At 34.9% G+C, this 26,618-nt stretch overlaps 1 protein-coding gene across 1 annotated transcript in view; it reads right to left on the minus strand.

Moving 5' to 3' along the window:
- Positions 1-26,618, minus strand: part of LOC150103058 (uncharacterized) — a 209,434-nt gene that overhangs the window by 28,558 nt on the left and 154,258 nt on the right. Inside the window, exons 11-12 of the mRNA XM_090398069.1 lie at positions 23,407-23,534; positions 3,024-3,212 (exon numbers count right to left, since the gene is read on the minus strand). Coding sequence (XP_090254195.1) covers positions 3,024-3,212; positions 23,407-23,534 — 317 coding nt within the window. The remainder of the gene's footprint in view (positions 1-3,023; positions 3,213-23,406; positions 23,535-26,618) is intronic.

The raw sequence follows: 26,618 nt of genomic DNA on the forward strand, positions 1-26,618 counted from the left end.
CCTATGATATCCATTTAAAAGTTCATAGACCTGTATCAATATCACTCTCTTTCTTCTGTTAACCAGTGTCTGGAATCTATATACTTGCAATCTGTCTTCATAATTTAATTCCCATAATCCAGATATAATCTTTGTAACTCTTCTTTGCACCCTTTCCACAGCTTCTTTATCTACTTGGAACTTGGGAGACCAAGTTCAAAGTAAATAAAGAATTTAATATTTGATATTTTGATGGTTTCTTGGCATGGTTGTGGCTTGTTGAGGGCTTCTGATAAACAAAAGGATGAAGAGGTGTGAAAGATGAAGAAGAAATTCTGCACATAATAATCCAGGTGCAGTCTTATCAAGGCCTTATAAAGATGCAAAATGACTTCCTTATCTGTATATATGTCAAAGTTTGCTTCAGCATAGCAATTATCCTCTGAGTTGTATTTGCAACTTTTGCTATATGACCTTTGAATTTCAAATTCCTAGTTCCACTAATATAATATGCAGCTAGAAATCTTATGTCAAAGTACATATCTTTACACTTACTAGCATTATACAATGAGCCCTTTTCATTTGCCCAAATTTTGAGCCAATTAAAATCATTTTGAAAATCCTGAAAATCAGTAGCATCCCTGATTGCCCTGTCTATCTTTGCATCATCGGTAAACAATTGCACATGTCCTGTTTGATCCTTCCTAATGTAATTAATATATAGATTGAAAACAATGGCCCAAGGACTGAACCCTGAGGTACACCACCGGTCACCTTAAAGCTGGCAGATTCACACCCACTGTATACACTTTTTGATATCTGTCTGTCAACCATCCACTGATCCACGTCAAGAGTTTATATTCCAATCCCATATTCTCCAGTTTATAACAGCTTTTTGTGTAGTATCCTATCAAATGCTTCAAAATGTACAATGAAAACTGTACAAAAGTAGTACAATCAAACTATCATGCATTCCTGAGCTTAGATCAAGTTATACAAACATGTGAAAGGCCTCGCCAATTGATTGAACATTCCTTTAACAAATGTGCTGACATTTCATCTGTCCCCATTGCCAAATTCTTATCCAGGTTATACTACAGCTCTTCAACCTCATTTTCATGCCTCTAACTCTTTATCCAATGTAGCAGTAGCAGTGTGCACTATACATACACCTGGTTGATATACCTTAGGAAGGTAAACACTCATTAACTGAACAATCTCATTAGCTTCTGGCACTAGAGTACATCTGTATTCAATAAAGTTATTCTTCCACATTCATTCTTCCTTTTGTTTGCAGCATAATGATAAAATTCTTTTGGATTGCCTTTAGCTTTCATAGTCAATTTCTTTTCATACTCTGATTTAGCTTTCCACACAATACCTGTTACTTTTCTGGACTGAGCTTTATATATTTCATAACTCCTCTCACTCTTATTCTATAATACATTCTAATAATATTCTATAATCCATAATGCATAGCATTATACATGTATAGTAAGGATATGTGCTTTGCATTATCATATACTAAGGCAATTGATGTGAAGTCATTAGCTTCTATACACAAGTAGCCCAGTCGCAAAGTGACTTCATATGCAAACTTTCTTTGCTTACACTTGAATAAAGCATGAAACCAAGAATATAATGTTTTGCCATCTTTAATTTATAGAATGAATGGAAGGATGATGACATGATTTAGACCTATAAGATATTAAGAGGCACTTACCAAATAACTGGAATATTTGCATAGAAAGTAGTGTGTGAAATGCATTGCCTGAGAGGGTGGTAAATATGGAGACAGTGAATGCATTTCAGCAGTATTATACAGATATCTCCATGGGGTCAGAAAACTCACTGTGGAAGATCCATTATTCACACACTAGTCATCACTCACACAATACCTATCATACCTCTCCTTAAACTCATTCACTGATGAAGCACCCAAAACCACTTCTGGCAAATTATTCCACCCATTCATCATTCTCCAAGCAAAAAATCTAGTCCTAATACCATTGCTAACCACCCTTGCTTAATACCCTTGTTTCCTGCCATGTACTGAAAAAAAGTATTCAATGTCAATTCTATAAAACCTCCTTAATAACGTAAATGCTTCTATCACGTCTCCTCTTTATCACCTATCAGCTAATTTTTGAAGCCTACAGACTGCCAAACTATTCTCACAGACAGCATTCCACAGACCTACCAAAATCTTTGTCACTCGCCTCTGGATACTCTCCACAACTTCTTCATCCCCACATAATCCTGAAGTCCAGATCTGTGCACAAAAATGATCAACTTTATGGAATCAAACTTAATCTGGAGTAATGGATCTCAGATCCATGAATGTTTTCTGATGATGATAAAGATTTATTGCCTCTAACATCCAAGTTATTGAAATGACAGCAGAGGAGAATGTGAAAAGTCACATAAAAAACCTTTTCTATCTTGAGGGCATCAACACTAAGTTTTGAAATGTAGAAAATTGAATGCTGCTGATAATTATGCTTATCTCTAGTTTCCCTCAGTTTTTAGGTATAAAGCTCACTAAATGTGCACCATTACAACTTCTGCAGACTCTGACAAACATCTATTTCTGCTAAACAACTTGAACAAAATAGAAAAATATACATTTAATGTATATTTTGCTTACTTTTCTTAACAAACTAGTAAGTAGGTAGAAGATTATTTCTTCGCCAGATGTGAACCCATCACCCAGCTTACTAGAGGTGTAGCCTGAAAACAAGTTTCATGTTTGGTCTCTAGTGCAAGGTTTCTGGATTACCTCTTAGCTAACTAAGAGTGCAGATATTAATGTACTATAGATATTGGATTTGTTCAGTGTTTTGCATCACAAAGAACTGCATGCATCACAGTTCTGAAATTAAAAAAAAAAAAAAAAATAATAAAAACTTTTCATTTACCAATATTGAACAATTTCTTTGCAGAGAATAAACCATTTATAGGTAAATATCTTTATATATTAAAATACTATTAATTAGTATTTGTAAGCACTTTAGTTGTAAATTATTTTCAAAGCAACAACATACCTCTGAAACAACTTTGGTCATATCAAATGCCTGTGAAAGAATATCAATTCCACCTGACTGACATAATGCTTTTATTACCATGTCTAATGCTTCACTTTTTATTGGCAAATCAACATCTTTCTTGTAGTTCTTAGCTCCATAACATATTTCCTCCTTCAGGTTAGTTAGAGAAAAGTTTGTTCTAGATAACTAAAAAAAAAAAAAAAAAAACTATATAACTTTTAAAGATATGGCATTACCAACATTATTCTGAATAAAGTTAATGTTATTCAGTGTATTTTACTTAAAGCCTGTACTGTTTTTTTTTTTTTTTTTTTTTTTGATAAATAGAGAATGATCACTTTTCTAATTTTTGTTAACTAGTAGGTAATTAGGAAAGAAACAAGTATTGTTTGACTTGTGAACCACTTAACAATACTTTGCAAAACAGAGATCATTTTAATTAAAGTTATGATATCATATGGCATCTTAATGTTATAATAATGTCACCTGGGATAAGTCTTCATCAGAAATAAAACAGACTAGTAGATTATGTCAACTCTGAATAACAAAGGATAAATCAAAATTTATCAACTTCAGAAATTTGAAAAACATTACCAGCCATGATATCCAAAAACATATATCCTTATTATTAGTAGTAATAGTAGTATTAATCAAAACCTCTATGGAGTAACAAGACTGATCATGAGAGGTCTGATTTAGAGAAAAAAAATTTCCTGTACCATTCTTTAAACTCATTCACTATAAGTTATCTAAAAAATTCATGGCCTTTCTTAAATGTTGTATAATATTATTATTATTATTATTCGTGACACCGCCAAGGATTCTGAAGACTTATCGCGGGAGGACACCTACTATACAACTGTCTCCACCACTACACCGAACCTCTACTACCAATCATCTCCATCAACGTCATTTACTGCACACCACCACAACTAGTATTTTTTGTCTGTAAACTGCTTCTGTTCTGAAGGGCCGATTTATCTGTGTACGGGATGAAAAACCCGAGTTTCCGGGAGGGAAAAAACCCTGCTACCTCTGTATGGGATCAGCAAACTCACCTTTGATTGAAAAAGTCCACATAAAGATTCCTCTCGTCATGGTGAGCGAACTTAGGCCTATTCCAATCAAAGGGCACAATGTACCGTTGTTCTTCCAATTGCGCTACTTGCGATTGGCATCCTAGTGTATTCTGGCTGTACTTAATGAGCTGTCCCCCCCCCACACACACTTTTTTGTGAATATTTTACCCCTTTCTAATAATTCTGTTTTCTTCCAAAACACACATTTCTGTAGGTATGGTGGTATACAGTGCTATCCAAAAGTCACTGTATTTCTCCAGTTCTAGACAGCATTGATAAATAAACAATATTATTATTATTAATGCAAGACCTCCATGGAATTATAAAGATGCATCATGGGAAGTACACATTATCACACATTAAGTTCATCAAACTGTGCTTTAAACTTATTCAACATGTCCACATTCAATACATTATCAGGCAAGAAATTTCTCCTCACCAACCACACCATGCAAAGAACAGGCTCCTTCCTCTTTCTTACATCCTCCTTATACAATTTCCAGGGATAGCCTACCCTCCCATTCTATGAAACATTTCTGTCACATTAATCCCTGATCAACTGATTTCTCTCAATCATATCTCAAGTACTTCACTCATTCACTAGACTCTGCAAATTGCATTCCCTCAATCTGCCATCATATCCCACATTCCAAAGACCAGTTACCACCTTAGTGAATCTTCTCTGGACAAAGTGTAATAAATCCTCACTAGCTTGCCCACTCATACAATCAATTCTAGTCTTCCTATATGGCCAGAACTTTGCTTGTCCCTTTGTTCTTCCCTCCAATTTTGCATCACCTGCAAATAATTGCATTACATATCTCCATAGTTAAACTAATCCTAAATATCATTAATATACTAGACAAACAACAATGGTTCCAAAACAGACTTTTGCAGCAAACCACTAGTGACTTTCCTCTTTTGGAATATCACATTCCCATATGTCTTGCTGATACCTCTCTGAGAGCAATTCACCCATTAAAATCAATAGTTTGTTATCTAATCCCATCTGTTTCAATTCAGGTACCAGCTTATCGTGTGGAAATTTATCAAAAGTTTGCAAAATCTAAGTATACCACCATATATGCATGTCCCCTGTCCAATACATTCTTTGCAATGTTATAGTACATAAGCAAATTTGTAAAACATAATTTCCCATTAACAAACCCATGCTAACAATCACAGAGAATACTGCTGTTATCAACCAATTTCTGTATCTTACTAACATCTCCAATGCATTATGAAAAATATATGATCACTTACAAGAAAGCAATCCTCTCCCATTTAATTTACACTTGAGCTGCTCATGATTTCACACTGATGAGGATGAAACATTCTCGTGAATTGTTCACTGAATACCTTAACTATGTCCTCTGCAGTAGTTACCAATCTACCATTTTCATCCATTAAAATCATATTACCATAATCATTCTTCCTTCTACTTGCCACATATCAGAAAGATTCTGTAGGACTTTTCTTAGCCTGATATGCTAATTTTTGTTCATAATGAAGTTTTACTGTCCTTAAAACAAATGAATCACCTTCCTGGCTTGCTCTTTACACTCTTCATGCAATGCATTGTTACCATTATTCATTTGTGCTGCCTCCACAGTATCCACTTCCAGATTTTGTGCTTAATCCCACTATTAACCCTTTTCATCCTTATCCAGCCTACTCATCTTCAGAATATATTCATACATTGATAATGTTATTAAATTATTTAAGGAATTTACAACGTACAAATGATATAAATTAAAATTAAACTTTAATCTATATTCCAATATTTCGGCAACGTCACGTTGCCATTTTCACAGGAACTTAAAATAAAGACACGTGCATGCAGGCACTATACACAGTAACTGAGGACGAAGCAGGAAGCTGTTGTTTCTCCTAAAAGTCCTGATGGTGCCCCCTAGCAGGCTATGTACATATTCTTGGCCATTGGGCTGAAGGTCTTCTGATGTAAGTCTCCCAATTAGATTAAAGTTTAATTTTAATTTATATTATTTGTACATTGTAAATTCCTTAAGTAATTTAATAAGCATGTATAACCAACAGCTAAGCTTTTCTACGAGAATTGATAATGTTAAATATCTCTCATTCAGTACTCATTCAGCATTTATCACCTTACTACTTATTATTCCATACTATAGCTCCAAGCTTTCTGTTAAGTTTCTCATAATTCCCAACTCTGTAATTCCACATATATCCTTTCCTTACAGAATACTCATATGGCTAGCCACAACCCAGGTGATTACTTCATGGTGTCTCTCACCAACTGGGAACAAATGTGACACCTCACTCACAATCACATCCTGTGATGAAATGATTAGATCTAAGAGACTCTTGATCCTCATGTACCCTTTTCTACATACTGCCTAAGATACTTTTTGGGTATAAGGAAATTAATTTTAAAAGCTATCTCTTCATTCCAATCTATATTACCATAATTAAAATTACCTATAAACGATCATCGTTCCCTTGTCACTAACCCATGTTGCTTATACACTACTTCATCACCACCCTCTACATTCCCTGGCCTATAGCAACATTTCACTAAATATCTCTTCCTATTAATCTCTAACTCACTCCACACCACTTCAAAATTCTACTAATATCGTGATCACCATTCCTTCTTGTCCTTTCTATTCTCACAAAAAACATCATACCCTTCGAGGGTTGGGACAACAATCTGATAGGAGTAGAAATGGAGGGACATATAATTTTTCGTGAAGACAGACAGGTCAAAAAAGGAGGAGCATTATGTCAGGTAGCAGAGGTGTTATGCACATCCAAAGTGGAGATGCAAGAAGCAAATAGTGAAAGCGGATGTGAAATAGAGGTGAAAAGGAGGAACATTTAGTAGGTATGTTGCTATATACCTGTGATGAAATGCTGCAAGAAGAAAGTATACAGACAAATTGGTCTGGTCAATAATTCATTTTAATTTTAAATATTAAGAAAAGGGTCATCATTATGGGCGACTTCAAATATGCCAATACAGACTGGAATAAAGAGAGAACATCTGGAAGCAAAGAGAATGAATTTCTTAAATTCTTGGGGAATAAAAGCCAAAGGCTGTATTTAACAGAGGGGTGCATGAAGATCGAGGGTCATGTATTTAATTATCTCATCAGAGGATATTATTGTAAATGATGTGCCAAATCTTTCATTTAGTGAAAGTGACTATGGAGTACTTGGGTGGTGGCCAGCCATATCAAGACTTCTGTAAGAAAGGGATATATGCAAAATTATAAGGCAGACTATTTGACACACTCAGAAGGTGGCTTGCAGTTATATTGTAAAAACTCGATGTAGCTTAGAAATACCAAAGCGCTTTACGTTGATTTTTACAGAGGTCAAGTTTCATGAGAACTGTTACAAAAATAACCTTGTTTGTCTCTATGTAATTTTTTCTAAATATATAATGTAAATAACCCTATGGGAATTGATTGTATTTATTGTTTTAACTAAAGTTTCTAGAATGTCAAAAACAAATCAGAACTTTGTATAACGTATAATTGAGAGGAACTGTTCACTTGTTTGCTGATGATGCAAAGTTGGGTAGAGCAATTGTGAGTGCACAGGATGTCAAAATTTTACAGGATGATTTGGATAGTTTGGAGGACTGAGCTAGGAAAAATGGATGTCAATTTAATCTGGCAAAGTGTAAGGTTATGCACTTTGGGGTGAAAAGAATAGCAGCAGTATATAGCATTGGTGGAACCGTACTCCAGGAGATTGATGAGGCCAGGGATTTGGGAGTGTTGGTGGATAGGGAGTTGAAGTTTAGGGGGCACATTGCAAAAGTGACTAAAACAGCTCACCAAATCACTTGGCTTCTGAAAAATACTTTAACATGCAGAGACAAACAAGTTGTTGTTCCTCTGTATCGAGCCTTGATAAGACCCCATCTGGACTTCTGTGCCCAGTTATGGGCACCAGGGTTTCTTTGTGATGGGGAGGAAGTGGAGAGGATCCAGAGACGAGTGACCAAGATGATAGCAGGTCTGTGGAATGAACCTTATGAGAATAGGTTGAAGATTTGTGGGTTGCAGAAATTGGACGATAGGCGAAGGAGGGGTGATATGATTGAGACATTCAAATTACTGAAAGGTTTTTATAAGATTGATCCAGAAGATATTATTGAAAATATGACTGGTGGTGGGAGGACTAGGGGCCATGCATGGAAGCTGGGCAAGAGCGTGGTTGACAAGGGTGTTAGAGCTAGGTTTTTTACTTGGAGAGTGGAATAAGCTTCCAGAGTCTGTTGTGGGTGCTATGACCGTGAATTAGTTCAAGGCAAGGTATGACAGATACTGTGTGAATGGTGAATAGTTGTTCTAGACATGATGTTAGGGCCTCCCTCGATGAGTCTGTCGACTCCTTGGAGTTTCCTGGAACAATAATAATAATAATAATAATAATAATTATAATAATAATAATAATAATAGCTATGTATAAGAGCACAAGAAAGTTGTTTATGATTAAGTGTGTGAGAAAGTTGTTTGTAAGCTCTGCACATGAACACCTTCAAAGCTAGTATCAAGAGGTCCACTAGTTTCAGAGAAGTTTCCGCTGCCCAACAAGACAAAGAAAAAAAGAGCACACGGAATAGAAAAAGAATCGGCTGGTCTTGACAAAAGGATCAAGGAGAACTGCTGATTTCTTTGGGATTTACTACCCTTGGTGCAAGGTCCCAAGAAGGTGAAAATAAAAGAGGACTGAGCCAAACAACGTGGGCAGTTTTCAGCAGAGAACCAGAGGCAGTCGAGGTCCAGTTGCTGACAGAGGGGGAGGCGAGATCCAGCTGCCGAGAGAGCAGAGGCGAGGTCCAGTTACCGAAGCAGGAGAGGTGAAGCACTGTTACAAAGAGAGCCAGAGGCAGTCAGCGGAGAACCAGAAACATGCTGACCTAGAGAAACAGACTTTATGGCAAACCCATGCCAGAGGAAGAAATTGGGAAGTCAACCGAATCCAAAAGCCGCAGAACGAACTTCAAGCCTGTAAGCTGAAACTTCTTGCCTGAGCTTTTGAGTACCGGGAAAATTGCAGTCCAAGAACCGCTAATACTCCGACAAAATACTCCCTGAAGCAAGGCCTAAGATGAAAGAAAAATCACAGAGACTTTGATGCAGGACCTTTGGAAGGTGTCGTGACAAAGAGCCTCTGTAAGTGTGTTCTGTTCCAACCTCTAATGTACATTCTTTTTGTAATCTAGGAGATATGTCACAGATGGACTGATAAGAAATAGTAATAACAAATATCTATAAGAGTGTCCTCTGATTTCTTGTTAACTGGAATATTAATCGTAAGATAACTTGCCATAGCCAGTTAATCTCTTTATGAGTAAATTAGTCTCGGCAATTTGGTTTTCTTAAGCAGAGAAGTAACAGAGTAATTATATTGTTTAGTCATTTAATATTGACTAAACAATACCTCCCTATCAGTTATTTAATGTACTTTGTTTTTAATGTAAATAAATGTGTTTTAATTATATCTCAATAGAGTACCGCCTGATTGTTTATTTTATAATGCACTGTTCCTAAAAAAAATTATTGAACTTGTGAGTGGGAAACCAACTGAGACAGCCGAAATGTACAGTTAAGTGCAAATAGACCACGACTCTTTGTGTTTTACTGAAGAATTTGTGTTAGAGAGAGAAAGAAATCAACCGGCCATATTACTGAGTTTTATGCCAATTAAAAGATATTAGCGCAGTCTCAATAAAAATAAATTTTCTATTATCCATAGGCATAAGGCTCATAGTGCGAAAGGTAGATAAACACAGTACGCAAGCAAGAAAGGTTATGAGAGAGAAAGTGCTAATTAAGAATAAAGAAACTGCTAATTAAGAATAAAGATAAAAATATTAGAATAACAGTATTACAAAGGTGCAGTAACCAAACAGACTCTATAAAAGGCTTTATAAATAGCAAGAAATAGTAGCACGGACAGTTTACAATATTGTTGGATTCTGAATATATAGAGATTTGAGTAATTAATATTTGCTTCAGAATCCAACATGATCTTCCATCACATAAGCTAAACTTGTAAGTATTATTTAATGTAAATCACTTGTTTATAAATTAATATTCATGTAACTACCTTTAAGTTTTATTAATATTTAATTATTTAATCAAGGATATATATTAATAGTGAAAAGACTCTGTATTAAAATATTATTAAGTTTATTTTATTTATTGCTATGTTAATATTATAAGAATTTGTATTCAACATTTTAACTGCGTATTAATTGAAATGTAAATATTCCTTATTTGTTCCTGTATGTAGAGGTATAACGTTATGCAATGCCTCAGTTTTATTATATTTTGTTTTGGTTGTCATGGAGATGTATGTAAGATAGCTAGCACGAGTTTAGAACTGAGCGTGGCAGATTGGTATTGAAAGACTGGAAAGAATTTTAGTAGAAGTAGAGCACGAGAACAATTTCGGCGGGAAGAAGGAATATATAAGCGAAGAACAGAGAAAACGATTAATTCGGATGGAATTGGAGGAGATTCATTCGGGGAATCAGAGTGCGATAACAGTGAGTCAGCAAAGTAGCTAATTAAAGTTTGCTAGTCGAGGAGTGAGTTAGCTAATAAGTTGTAGAACAACAAATAAAGCAATGGAAGATAGCAAGGTGACAACTAGATGACTAGCTATACTTTAGTTGGCATTTAAATTAAGGACCGACTTTTCAGGGACACACGGAAACTTGAAGCTTAGCATGGAGTAACTAAGAGAATAAGTAGAGGCAGCAAGGTTGAATTTAAACGATAGCTGTGTTAAGAGATATAGTGCCTAAAAGATTAATTAAATGCTGGAAGTATAGGCAATTGTACGTAAAAACTTCAAGTTAAAGAATTACTGTGTGTTATTTTAGTTCAAGAGTTATTGGTAGAATACTAAATTGGTCAAGTGATGTCAAAGATAGTACAAGCCTTTTGATCTGAGCAAGAACGTTTAACTATGTGAATTGCAACCATTAATTTATTCAGTTATTACTAAGAAGATTTGTTTTAATGAGTGTTGTTAATTGTTTTAAGTGTATAGAGTTATAAGAAATGTTCGTATATAAGTAGATAAACAAGGAAGATTACCGGTAAGAATCATCCAACTAGTGATATTCCTATGCGGAGATATGTGTGTTTCTTCCTAGAATATCCCTATATTAACAGTAACTATTGTGGAGATTAGCTGGAATATGGATTTAAGAGTGTATACTTGTGAAGAAGTGTTACTGCCCTTTTATTGTAATTGGAACTTAAGTAACTATGAGATATTAATGTAATTGATCACTAAGGAACTTGATGACACTGAACTTCATTAAATAATTAAAATGAACTTTGTGAAGGCTGTATTTCAGACAATAGATTAACCATTGCCTGAGATAGTATGACTGTATTACCAGATGAGCTAAAATGTTTATAATACCTTATTCACTGATTTAAACTAAAGTGTATAAATTGTAAGCCTAAATTAAATGTTTGTTTTGTTGATCTAAAGTTGTATTTTGCCTGAATCTCTTTTATTGCACCGTTCATAAAATATTCGAACCAAAGCGGGTGAATTATATAAGTTAAATAAACTTGGCCTGTATACATAATAATAACATATTAAGGGGAAATAGTTGAGAGTTGGTTTTACTTCAATTCTTGGACTAATTTAGATATGGAGTGGCACAGTCAATAAATACAAATTTTCTCTATATTTGGATTAGAAATCAACTGGCAACTTATTTTTTTGTTTAAGAACATCGTAGTGACAAAATGACGGATCCAAAGTATAGGTTAAGATGAAAAAGGATCCAACAATATCATGGATTGAGAAATTGGATAGTAAGGAAATTAATACTGATTGGTCTGGTTATTAAGAAAAGGGTAACTATTTATGGGTGACTTTAATTATGGCAATATAGAATGGAATGAAAAGACAACATCTGTAAGTAATGAGAATGATTTTCCTTTCTTTTGGGAAGGGCTAGCCCTTCTTTTTATCTCCCACTTGTACGACTGTCATATAAGTGGATTGCTTCTTAAAGAACAAAAATTGAAGATGGCGTTTGGAATATTGGTGTAATGATATGGCGAGAGGAGAGACTTTGTTTTTTTTTTTAAGAGTAGTTCAAGAACATAATATTTAGATACTCTTTTTGTTCTTTAATGCAGTTTATTAAAAAAAAATGAATTCTCTGCCATTCCTTCACTACCAAACAATTAAATCATGATTAATTCCCATGTTAAAATAATACAGCTAAATTAAGTTTCAAAATCTGATCTTTGGTACTGAACAGTAAATCATTAAAAATATTAAATGCATGAGGAAATAACTAGTTTAAAAACTCTCTTGTATTCGGTTTTGAATCTTATTTGTACTTGCCAATAGGTTGGCATATAATCCATTTATGTTTATCCCCTTAAATATTGTGTTTATATTTTAATGAATATGTCTTGTCTTAAGCTTTTCATGAACCACTATAGTTCTTTAGCTGTGGGCTTCACACCCTCAACAGTCTCGAGGATAAGGTAGTTGGCCCTATGCCTCCCAGTGTATCCTATGTTTGTGGAAGCTTTCATTCACAGGGCCAGCTTGCCAGTTCTGGGGGATAAAAACACCCGTGTTTCCAGGCGAAAAAAAAAACCCCTTCCTCTATATGAGACTGGTTAACTCACCTTTAGTAAAGAGACCAAATAAAAGTTCTTCACGTCTTGGACGGGAATGGAACCAGGTCATTCAGACCAAAGGGCTTCGTCTATACCGGCTGAGCTACGTAGGTTTATTTTAATTAATATACTGAAAAATTATCAGTATTATTAATAATTATGTTTTATGATAAGATAAAATCGTATCATAAATCTTTCCTATTTTACTTTTCTTCATCTTTTGCAGTTTGCTTAGCCTTACTTAGTTGGCTAAACAAACACAGAAGAAGGCAATGGTAAACCATTTCTGTATATATTTTGCCAAGAAAATCTTATGAACAGAGGCTTTTGTGATATAGTGCTGAAAGATGGGACACCAAGGTCAGAAGCTACTGAAATGGCTACTGGGGAAGAGCATATAGGAACTTCCAATGAAGTTAACAAGAATGATGAAGCCGGATCAAAGTCTTCTGGAAGTTCCATTCTGATAGAGTTAATCTCAGAAGAAGAAGACTCCTCCGCTTTACTGATTTACATAAAATAGGAATATGGAATGTATCAAGTATGTATCAAATATGTATCAAGCATGCAAGCTATCAGGAATAAAGTTTAGAATATTTATTTAGGAATCAAGTTAGGAATCGTAGCCGATTTGGCTACAGCTTTCACATGTTTGTATAACTTGAGTCGAGTCTCAGCTCATAAATAATACCACAGCAATGTATGATCCATTGTACAAGGGTGATGTAAAAACTGATGTATCTAACTATCGACCTATCTCTCGTATCTCTGTATATCAGTATCTCTGGTGTGGTAGTGAAGATTTTAGAGAAGTTGGTAAGAACTCGCATACAGAAATGGTAGACAAACATGCTATACTCTGCAAGGAACAGCAAGGGTTTAATAAAGGAAAGTCATGTTTTAGCATTTTGCTCATATTTAATAATAATGTTATGGCTGATAAAGGGATGGATACACCATGATAATGTTATTTTTCTAAGGCATTTGATAGGATACCAACAAAAAGGCTGAATAAAGTGGAGAATATGGAATTGGAATATAAATTCTTGACTTGAATCAGGGAATGATTGATAAACAGATATCAAAAAGTGATATACAGCAGGCGTGAATCTTCCAGATTTAAGGTGACCAGTGGTGTACCTCATGGGTCCGTCCTTAGGCCACTATTGTTAAATCTATACATTAATGATATCAAGCAGGATCTAACATCAGATGTGCAATTGTTTGCCGATGATGCGAAGATAGGCAGGACAACCAGGATACTAATGATATTCAGCAATTACCAAATTCATTCATTTCGTATGGTGATTCAACGGCCGTGAGCCCCTTTTATGGGGAGGTACGGCAGCACATCAATCCCCCCCCCCCTATTTTTATCCAGGCTGGGAACCGGCATTGCTAACAATTCAGACCTGTGGCTGGAGAGATTGTCTTAAGCATTACTGATTGTATCCGTGTGTGTGTTTCATGGGGCCAGTTTGCCTGCTTGCGAAATGAAAAACCCCAGATAAACTGGGGGTAAAACCCTGCTGTCCACGCCCAAGACCGGATAACTTGGCTATGGCTGAGGAAAATCCTTAAGCTCCTCATGTCATTGACAGGAATCGAACCTAGGACACTTCTTCCCCAGGCATATGGTTGTGAAGTGCATAGCCACTAGGATAACTGCACAATTACCAAATGGTTTGAATAGACTGGAAATTTGGGCAAACAAAAATGGCTATCAATTTAATGTTAGTAAGTGTCATGCACTTTGGCGTGATTAGAGTTCCAGCGGCATATTATATTAGCAGGGTTATGCTACAAGAAACTGAAAAGGCAAGGGATCTTGGCGTGTTGGTGGATAGGAATTAAAGTTCAAAGGTCACATAAAAGGTTGCAAATACAGCTCAGAATATAACTGCGATATTGAAGCGAACCTTGACATGCAAGGATAAGGAAGTCATTTTTCCTCTTTATAAGGCTTTGATAAGACCACACTTGGATTACTGTGCACAGATTTGGTCTCCTGGGTTCCAAGGGGATAAAGAAGCTGTGGAAAGGGTGCAAAGAAGAGTTACAAAGATTATATCTGGATGATGGGATTTAGATTATGAGGACAGATTGCGAGCATGTGGATTGCAGACTGGTTAACAGGAGAAGGAGGGATGATATGATAGATGTCTATAAACTTTTGAATGAGTGTTACAGGATATCAGCTGATGAAATTTTTTGTTATATGGAAGGTGGGGAGAGAACACGGGGGAATCAATGAAAGTTAAATTTGTTCACAGTCAAGAAAGCGGTAAGAGCTAGGGTTTTCTCCCAGAGAGCAGTGAGTGAGTGGAATAATTTGCCATTGGAGGTGGTGGGTGCATCTAGTGTGAATGAATTTAAGGGAAGGTGTGATAGCTGGTTTAGGTGATTAATAGCTCCCTTGATGAGTACTTGACTCCCTGGAGGTCTCAGATAATAATAATAACGGTATTAATACTACTAGTAATTTTTTTTTATATTTTGTTTTGTTTCTTGTTTTCTAAAATATTTACAATATTACAATAATCATCTTTAGTGACATTCCAACTTGTAATTTTTACAAAATTCAGTGCTGCATATATGACTCATTTTCTACATTGTATTTCAATTAAATTTTTGATAATAATACTTTTTTGAATCTATATTTACAACACGTGATCTTCTAATATTAACAATGAAAATTACACGGAAATTTTGAATAATGGATAATAATAATATGATAATGTCTCAGATAAATTACATACATATATTAATAGCAATAATAATAATTTTATAATATATATATATATATATAATATTTTTAATACATTACACGAATTCAATTGTTCATAACAGATACGTGCATGTACATAGTAGTTTTTAAAATACACATACATAGTAGTTTTTAAAATATACGTACATAGTATTTTTTAAATAATAATAAATAATTGTTTACAAAGTATATTGTTATAATATTAACATCGATGATTATTACAGACATTTTTTGCATGTTTACACATTATGTATAAAATAACAATTTTTCTATTTTCATTGTACAGAGTATTTACATATTTACAATTAATACATATTATTACACTTGATGCTCTGTACAATATTCTGTATGCAATTTAAGGCACATTATTTCTTTTCAATATTTTTTTCTTTGGATAACAAATTCATATACTCTTTTTTATATTAGTATCTTCATTATACACGTACTGACTGTTTTGTTACATAATGGAACAGGCCTAAGTTCGATTCTCGTCCTGATGGGAGGAATCTTTATGTGGACTTTTTCAATCGAAGGTGAGTTAGCTGATCTCATACAGAGGTAGCAAGATTTTTTCTCCCAGAAACTCGGGTTTTTCATCCTGCATACAGACAACTTGGCCCTTCACAACACACGCAATTTACAGATAAAAAAATACTAGTTGTGGTGGTGGTGGGCGGTGGATGGCATTGATGGAGATGATTGGTAGTAGAGGTTCAGTGTAGTGGTGGAGACGGTTGTATAGTTGGTGTCCTCCCACGATGAGTCTTCAGACTCCTTGGAGGTGTCATGAATAATAATAATAATATTTTTTTAAATAATAATAATAATAATAATAATAATAATTTATTACATATGATACATACATTACATAGTTTTGATTACATATGATACAACATTACATACATTTGTTTACATATGAAACAACATTACTTACATTTGTTTACTTATGATACAACATTACGTACATTTCTTTACATTTGATACATTCATGTATTCTGATAATAATAATAATTTTTTTTCTTTGTAATAATAATTATAATAATTTATAACATATGAAACATACATAACATACTTATCATTACATATGATACAACATTACATACATTTGTTTACATGTGATACGTACATTACATGCATTTGATTACGTATGATACGTTTATTTATTTATTTTGTAAGATTACTGTATTCAAAAGGTAATTTGTTTATCATGTCTGGGATGTAGAAGTTTCGCGTGGCCTTTCCGTAATAATTATTGTATGTATATGTGATATAATTAGTTGTCTCAGGTCTTGTTATATGGTATATTTCTGACTGTCCTGTAGTTGGCATCAAAATAATGTTTTAGCAAAGCTGCATAGTGACATAAATGTTTTGCTGTCAGTATTTTGTGTTCTGACATTGCAGTGTATATAAAGTCGTTATTGTCTCTTGGTTCCCAAAAGATCAGTTTTATCATTTTGTACTATAGCGACATTAATCTATTTAGTTTGTAGGGTGCACAGAAAGCATACGTTGTTATAGCATATCTTAGTATATTCTGGCATAGTGTTTTGTATATTAGTGTTTTTAGGCATATGGGAAGTATGTCTTTTAACCTGTAGAGTTTGCCACATTGTTCGGAGTTTGTTGTGTAGATGGTTTATGTAGCTATTCCAGTTCATATCTGCACTGAAGTAAATTCCTAGTATCGTATTGTTTCAACCTGAGTGATTGTAGTGGTTTTGCTGTTCTGTGTGTTTTTATGTTGGAAAGTGGATGCCGGATGGTTATATATTTGTTATCAACTGGTCGAGTCAGTGGATTTCTGAATATCATTAATTTTGTCTTTTCTGAGTTTAGGTGTATGGAATTTTTCGTGAGCCAGTCTGTGATCAGATTTATGTCATGTTGCATATTTCTTTGGGCTATGCTTATGTTATTATGGATGGATATTATAGCTGCATTGTCTGCGTATTGGAATATCTTACCTTTGAGAGGTAGCTGATTATCGTGCATGTAAATGTTGAATAGAGTTGGGGAGAGTACAGCACCCTGTGGTACTCCACAGGTTATTACTGGTAGCTCTCTGCTTCCGTTTGACCTGATACGTGTGATATGCTTTCTATTTTGAAGGTAGTTTGTAAACCACCTGTGCAGAGGTCCATCTATTCCAACATGCCTCAGCTTTTCTAACAAGGTTTGATGTGTGAGTGTATCGAATGCTTTAGTTAGATCAATAAAGACTACCATGGCAATTTTGTTTTTGTCTAAGGCGGTATTAATTACGTCTGTAAAGTCTTCCAAGAGAGATGTTGTTCCCTTATTTTTCTGAAAACCATATTGTGTTTTGGGGACAATATGAAACATCTCTGTGTATGCTGTGAGTTTCTTCAGTATGATCCGCTCCATAATTCGACTGATAATTGGTAATGTTGCTATGGGTCTATAATTGCTGATTAAACTTTTTCCATGTTTGTATATGGGTGTGATTATGGTGGACTTTAGCATACTTGGTATCTGTCCTGTTTTAAATATTTTAGTTATTAATTTTAGTAGGATAGGACTTAAGCTAGTTGGATGTTGCTTGACATCCTTAGGTGTTATACCATCAGTTCCTGGGCCTTTGTTTGGTTTGATTTGATGTATTGCAGAGAGATGTTCTGCTTCTTTTGTGGTTGGGAACCATAATGCCTGTTTTGATTGCGGTCCAAGTGGAAGATCACATTTTGTGATAGGGGGAATATTTCTGTGCAGTTCTTGGATGGTGTCTGCAAAGTATTGGTTAAAGTCATTTGCTAGTTGTTGGATAGGTTTTGCGTCTTTCATGAAGATGTGTTTTATGGTTTCGGAGGCTGTGTTTGGAACACAATCTAGTATCTCATTGATCAGATACTAGGTTTGTTTCATGTTGTTTTGTGCAGAGGTTAGTTTGTCTCTGTAGTAGCTTCTTTTTGCATTTCTGATTTGTGATGTAAGGCAATTCCTTGTTATCTTATATTCAGTTTTTAAAACTGTGTTATTTGGATATAGCTTTAATTCTTTCCATAAAACGTCCTTTCTGTGTATTTCTAGGATTAAGTTTTGTGTTATCCAAGGATTTTGTGTTGTTTTTGAATGAATTCTGACTTTCTTTGTAGCTTTCTTATATTATATATTTCCTCCAGTGTGAGTTTAATGTTGTTGTATAAGATATCTGCTGAATCTGATGCCAGGTGTTCCCAGTCTGTTTTTCTTATTTCTTGGTTGACTATTTCTTCATCTATTATTGTTTTCTGTCACTTTTCTTCTGTGGGACATTGCATGGATATTGTCTTGGTGTGCAGGTTTAGAGCGGTGAAGTAATAGTCTGCTACTTTGCACTTCATGACTGATGCAGTGTAACTGTTTGGTGGTGCTCGGATGTTTATATGATCTAGACAGGAGGCAGTGATAGTATTTCCGAATATTTCTTCTCTAGTACATGATGTTATTGTTGGTATTAGATTATACATGGATAGTGTGTCTAGGTATTGTACAGTGTTGTTCTGGTTTTCATTTACAATATTTATGTTTATGTTGCCAATTATCATTAGGTATTCGGTTGAGCATATTTCTTGGTGTGAAAGCCAGCAATTGAGTTCGTGCAAGAATTTTATCATGTTTAGGTTTGGTGGCCTGTAAATAGCATTTAGTATTATGGGATGCTGTCTATTGGTGGTATTAGTGATTTAGAGGCAAAGGGTTTCAGCATGCTAATTTATATTTGATAAATATTAATATTCCACCACCTCTTTTTGTTTGGTGGCATGATCTATGTTGTTGGAAGCCTGGAATTTGGAAAGCAGAAAGATAATAATAATAATAATAATAATAATAATAATATATTGTTCCCCCATACACAACTTGTTGGTACCTATTAGTAAGCCAATCTCCAATCCAGTGCAGTAGTCTAATATCCAGTCCCATCTGCTCTAGTTTGATAAGCAACTTATCATGCAGTAATCTATCAAAAGCCTTTGCAAAGTCCAAGTATACTACAGTCATACCCGACTTACGCGAATTCAGAGTTATGCGGTTTCTTATATGTACGTATTCCCATCCCGCTTCACGCCTTACCACTGTCTTCCAGGCGCCAGCCGCATTCATCAGTGTTGCACATGCTGTGAACAAGCACTGACGTGTTTAGCGCAGTCTCCATTCATACACGATTTTTATAATCTACAAACCTTGCGATTGTTTAATGTTATGTTTTTGATAAAAATTTTATCACATAAAAATAATAATGTCATCCAAAAGAAGCAAGTCAGATTGTTCTACTGCTAGCAAGAAAAGAAAAACATTGACTTTGGAAACAAAACTCAACATTATTAAGGATTTTGAAGGTGGAATGAAAATTTGTGAGCTAGCAAAGAAGTTCGATCTACAGGAATCCACAGTAAGAACAATCATAAAAGAAAGGTTTACAGATTTTGGAGGACATAGATTCTAACAAGGAATGAATTGTAGCCACAAGAAAAGGAACAAAAAAATCACTAGCTAGCTATGAAGAAATTTTGCGTGACAAGAAAAAGACATTATGCCGTCAGATGAATCTATTAGATTTAATGAAACCATCGACATCGAAATAACTTTCTTTTTTTTTATGTACAAAAAACTACAATTATGATATATTTCTTAAAAAATATAGGTGTTTTTGTAAACCTTTGGTCCCGATTGTATATTTGTATATATAAATTACATGCAAAATTATACTCCGAGTTACGCAAATTCAACTTACATGCTTTTTGTTGGTCCCACCTACCATGTAACTTCGGGGTTTTACTGTACTGTATATCCATCTCCTATATTCAATGAAGCTGTTATCTTATTGTAATAAGATAACAGTAAGTAAGTAGATTATTAAAACATGACTGTTCTGTTGCAAATCCATGCTGTCAATGAAAGATAATACCATTGTTGTCAACCCAATTCTGGATCCTGATTCTCACCAGCCTTTCCAACACTTTAACCACAACACCTGACACACACACACAGATTGACCTATCATTTCATGCTTGAGGTTCCACAGCCTTATTAATATCAAGTTTGCTTAATTCACCCTTTATGTGGGCCTTACACTCCATTTAACCACTTCTACTATGGTGTGGATGAAACTGAAATACAGCCTAAACAGATGCAAGATATTATTTTCTCAGAGAAAGTGGGGAGGATTAACACAATTTTACCATTACGTTCATTCAGTGAGCAGGTGAATTACTGAACTAAATCTGTAGGGGAAAATACATAATCTGGATAAGCTTTTCTCTAGAGACTAAATATCAAACTTTGTCATGCTACTGAGTGCTTCAATAAGCAATGTCAAAATGATTTTGCACAAGCAAATGAAAATAATCTCTTTTGTGTTCGTGATTTAATGGAATGTTTTTTTTTTTAATTATTATCTGTAATTATTTTTTTTTGATAATGAAAAATCTAAATGAAGTTTTAAACAAACTGTCTCGTGACATGTATCAACTGACTTTCATTAGGTCTGTGTTTGGTGGGCAGCACAATTGCATTTTGACCACATGGTTTGAACTATTTACTTTAAAAGTTTAAATTCAAATTGTTTGAACCAGATGATTGGAACTCTCCACTAAATTTCAGAATCATTAATATCTTAAATGGTAACAGCCCTCAGCGATTGTTTCACCACCTGTGCATGCATCTATACATGTGTAATTGTGTTTGTGTGACAAGTTGTGTCGGATGTACAGGTTATGTGGATGAAGTTTTCTGTGTCCTTGGACTCCAAAACGAAAACAAAATAAACAAAAAATAGAAAATTATACTATCTTATTGACATGAGCTCCAGCTACAGCTAAAAGGAACAAAGTAACAAATATAGAACCAGATTTCACCAAACTAACTTCTTCTCAACAGACACTGTTTCATTTGTTCATCTCATTTAACTTTTTTTAATTATTGAAAATGTAAATTTCATAATTTTTATCATATGTATGCTGGACTCCTATAATGGTGTATTCAATAATTTAAAAATATTTCACGTGTTTGTAATTTATTATAATGCAAATGTTAAAATAAATAACTTTATTCATGTTTGAATGAAATTTTATTATAACTTTTCCCAAATTGCTTTTGTCTAAGGAGAGGGGGTTGGTACACCAGTGCTACTAAAATTTTAAAATAGGTATGCTGGTGTTACTAAAATTTAAGTAGGGGTACTGAAAGTTTTGGAAACACTGGTATAGAGTATAAAAAACAAGCTCAGAAGGAAGACCAATCATGAACATGCCAAAAAAAAGTAAGGTGTTACTGTTCTCAATTTAAGGGATAAGACAGATACAGCTACATTGACTGGGTTTTTAAAAGTTAGAATTTACTTCTCTATTCCTCAACTTTCAGAGTTTAGCTTATGACAGAGGATAGATCAAGTTTAATTTAAACTTGATCTATCCTCTGTCATAAGCTAAACTTTAATTTTTCTGAATCAATCCTCATATCAATATTATAATGGTGGGTCTGGGCAAGAGGTGAGGAGTGGTTTCCTTGTGTGGAGGGCAGTTGAACCATGGAATGCACTGCCTGATGGAGTGGTGAGAACGAGAATGATCAATGAATTCAAGGAGTGATATGATAGACTTTTTGTTTCCTAGGATGGCCCTCCCACAATGAGTCTCTTGATTCCATGGAGGTCTAAATAATAATAATAATAATAATAATAATAATAATAATAATAATAATAATAGTTAGCCTAGAATATGACAATGATGCACTAAATGATATCATAACTTTAATTATGTTTCTCTCAAATGTTTTTAACTGGTCACAATTCAAGCAATATGCCAGTATGGTGACACTTTGTCTCAATCAAAAGCAATACAAAACTGAAACTATTTGTGAGTTTCTGAAAACTGGAAATCCAAAATAATGTGTAGAACAAACTATAGTGATTATTATTATTATTATTATTATTATTATTATTATTATATGGAAATCTTGGAGTCTAAAGACTCACTGCAGGAAGCCCACGCTAACTATTATCACATCACACTCATCACCAGTAAAAAATCATGTATTAAAAATTTTCATTATCATTTACTTTATAAGATCTCTTTAGTAACTTATATGTTTTCATTATATCCCTTTGTTTTTTGCCTATGAACTATACTATATAATCCAGAAATTTTCAGCCTATCCTCATAGGGAGCATGAGTACTTCACACACCAGTCATTATTTTGGTCATTTGCCTCTGAATACTCTCTAGCAATCCAATCCCAATAAATTCAGGTAACCAAATCTGTGCACATAATAATCAGGTCTCCCCTTTCAATTTTAGACTGATCAAACCTAACTAATTAACTTTTGATCACAGTGTGAACACTTAAATAGTGCAATCATAAGTGCCTCCATATCACAAATGGCAGAACAATGGTACATTGCGCCCTCCAATTTGAAAAGAACAAAATTTGATTCTCATCATGATGAGAGAAATCTTTATATGGGCTTTTTCAATTGAAGGCGAGTTAGCTGATCTCATACAGAAGTAGCAGAGACCTGGAAATTAGGGTTTTTCATCCTGTATACAGGCAAATCGGCCATGAGAAGACACAATTTGCAAACAATATATACTAGTGGTAGTAGCAGTGGGTGGTAGATGGTGCGGTGGGTTGATGGTAGTAGTATTATGTTGTTGGAGACTAAGTAAGGGAGACAGTGACGTAGTCCAGTAGTGTGTCCTTCCACAATGAGCCCTTGGAGGTGTCATGAAATAATAATAATCTCAAGGAATCTGCTTGCAGTGATGCTGAAAATCCCTGCTTTTAATTAAAATCAAAGAAATTATAACTGTCAGCTAAAATAGAAACTGATATGAAAACAAACTAAAAATGGATATTTTACATACCCAGCTTAAATTAATTGATGTATTCATTAAAGCATCAATCATATCTCCAGTAATGAGAGTGGAATTCATTTCTAGAGCCTTTCTAACAGATGAAGCACTTTTAACAATTTCTGCTATTTTAGCAAACACTAAAATAAGAAAAATAAAATATTAATATAAATATAAAATAGGATAATAAAAGCAAAACTAAACTCAACAGTGGTTTTATTTTATCAGAATATAACTCTTTGCTACATGATTTTATCAACACACATTTTAAATTTTGAAAAAATCTTTTAAAGCAATCAATGCCTTCTATCCTGGCATGGTTGATCAAGTGGTTAGTGTATCCACTCTCCAGCCAAAAGGCTGTGGGTTCAAATCCTGCCATGGGCACATGGATGTTTGTGATTGTCTGTGAAAATACTAGTGGTGGTGGTGGTGGGTGGTGGGTGGTAGATGATGATGATGATGATGATGGCAGTTGCAGTTCATTGTAGTTGGACTGAGTGGTGGGGGCAGAGAGTTGAAGAGTAGGAGTCCCTCCCTCGATGAGTTTTTGGACTCCCTGGAAGTGTCATGTAATAATAATAACCACTTCTAGCAACCCATTCCACCCTCAAAAAATCTAGTCCTAACCCTTGCTAAGTATACTCTTATACAATTTCCAGGGATGATCCCTTGTTCTCTCCCTTCCTGCCATGTAATGAAAAAAAAAAAATCATCAGCTGATCCTATAAAACCCCTTCATTAACTTATATACTTCTATCATGTCTCCTATTCTTTAATCTATCAGCTAATTTTTGAAGCCCTTCACTCTATTCTCATAGGAAGCATTCCACAGACCTACCACAATCATTGTCATTTGCCTCTGGATCCTCTCAACCACTTCTTCATCCCTATAGAATCCAGGAATACAACTTTTATATTATTTAAACATATATTATAAAATTTATTCTAAATATGTTTTAGCACACATTTATATACTTTGTTGAAATAATAAATTTAGTTTAATCCCTTATCCAAGTGCAAACAAACAATGTTTGTGCCTGAAGTATCTTCAGGACTGATGCAACTGTGGTAAAGGTGGACTAAGTTCTCATCACTTGTGAACATGTATAATGCTATGCATTAAGGGAGGGGCCACTACCCAGACCAGTTTCGACCTTTACTGAGGTCTCGTCAGTGGGAACGAGACCCAGGAGAGACAACAAGGTTGAAGTAATGTAGAAGTCATATATATCTCATATACAAGTAGACAAAAGGTGCTTCACCTTATTAATATAAAAATATGTGGTTGAGAGAAAGATGTAGAAAGTTTTTTATCTTGGGTTTATTATAAGTTAAAGATACCAAGAAATTTTATACTTGGTTTTAATCCTTTTCCCAAGTAAGTAAAAAAGTTTTGAAATATATTCATGTCTGAGTTGCTTGTATATAGAGGCTAATGACTTCATATCGATTGCCTTAGTATGCATCCCGTAATTCAAAGCACACTCATTCGGGCATGTATAATGCAATGCATAATGGGAAGGGTCACTACCCAGACCTGTTTCGACCTTTATTGAGGTCTCATCAGTGGGAGCCAAACCCAGGAGAGATACCAAAGTTGAAGTAATGCAGAAGTCATATATCTCTGATCTCAATAAAGGTCGAAACCAGTCTGGATAGTGACCCCTCCCATTGTGCATTCATTATACATGCCCAAAAGGGGGATGCTTTGCATTATGGGATAATGCATAAGGCAAATGATATGAAGTCATTAGCCTCTATATACAAGTAGCTCAGATGTGAATATATTTCACACACAAAACTTTGTTTTTTGCTTACTTGGGAAAAGGATTAAAATCAAGTAAAATTTCTTGGTATCCTTAACATTATAATAAACCCAAGGTAAAAAACTTTCTAACTCAAAATTATTATAATAATTATTATTATTATTATTATTATTATTATTATTATTATTTCGGGCAACTCCAAGGAGTCGACAGACTCATTGAGGGAGGCCCTATCATCATGTCAAGAACAACTATTCGACATTCACACAGTATCTATCATAATTTGCCTTGAACTCATTCATGGTTATAGTACCCATAACAGACTCTGGCAGCTTATTCCACTCATTCACCACTCTCCAAGTAAAAAGCCTAACTCTAACACCCCTGCTAACCACATTCTTGCCCAGCTTCCATGTATGGACCCTAGTCCTCCCACCACCAGTCCTATTCTCAAAAATATCTTCTGGATTAATCTTATAGAAACCCTTCAGTAATTTGAATGTCTCAATCATATCACCCCTTTTCCACCTATCAACCAATTTTTGCAACCCACAAATCTTCAACTCCCTTTCCACCAACACTTCAAAATCCCTGGCCTCATCAATCTCCTGGAGTACGGTTCCACCAATGTGATATACTGCTGCTAATCTTTTCACTCCAAAATGCATAACCTTATACTTTGCCACATTGAATTGACATCCATTTTCCCTACCCGAGTCCTCCAAATTATCCAAATCATCCTGCAAAATTTTGACATCCTGTGCACTCACAATTGCTCTACCCAGCTTTGGATCATCAGCAAACAAGTGAACACTTCCTCTCAGATCCTTTCCTATATCATTGATGAACAAATTGAAAAGCAGTGGTCCAAGAACAGAGCCCTGCGGCACACCACTAGTCACGAGCTGTCTTTTGGACTCTACTCCTGAATAAACCACTCTCTGGTATCTCTCCATCAACCACCCTCTTATCCATCTCACCAACCCTATATCCATCCCCATCTGCTCCAGTTTACTGATTAGAGTTCCATGTGGTATCCTGTCAAAGGCCTTGGCAAGGTCCAGTAGAATCACTGTAAACCCATTATCCTTATCCAGTTGAGCTGTCACTGTGTTATAAAAAGGGAGCAAGTTACTGAGGCATGATCTACCCTTCACAAAACCATGTTGTCCACCATACAGTATCCCATTTTCATCTATCCAATGCTGTATTCTTCTCTCGACTAATTTCTCCAAGACCTTGACAACGATTCCTGATATGTTAATCGGTCAGTAATTTACAACAGCAGTCTTGGAACCTCCTTTATGCAGAGGAACTATTTACCCCTCTTTCCACTCCCTCGGGACTAACCCAGATCCGAGACTCAAATTAAACAAAATGGTCAAGGGTACTGACAATTCTTTAGCCACTTCACGTACGACATGAGCTGGTATACCATCCAATCCCACAGATGTA

Source organism: Typopeltis vanoorti, chromosome 9, assembly GCF_054136105.1.
Source record: "Typopeltis vanoorti isolate ZY-2024b chromosome 9, IOZ_Tvanoo_1.0, whole genome shotgun sequence".
Classification (NCBI taxonomy): domain Eukaryota; kingdom Metazoa; phylum Arthropoda; class Arachnida; order Uropygi; family Thelyphonidae; genus Typopeltis; species Typopeltis vanoorti.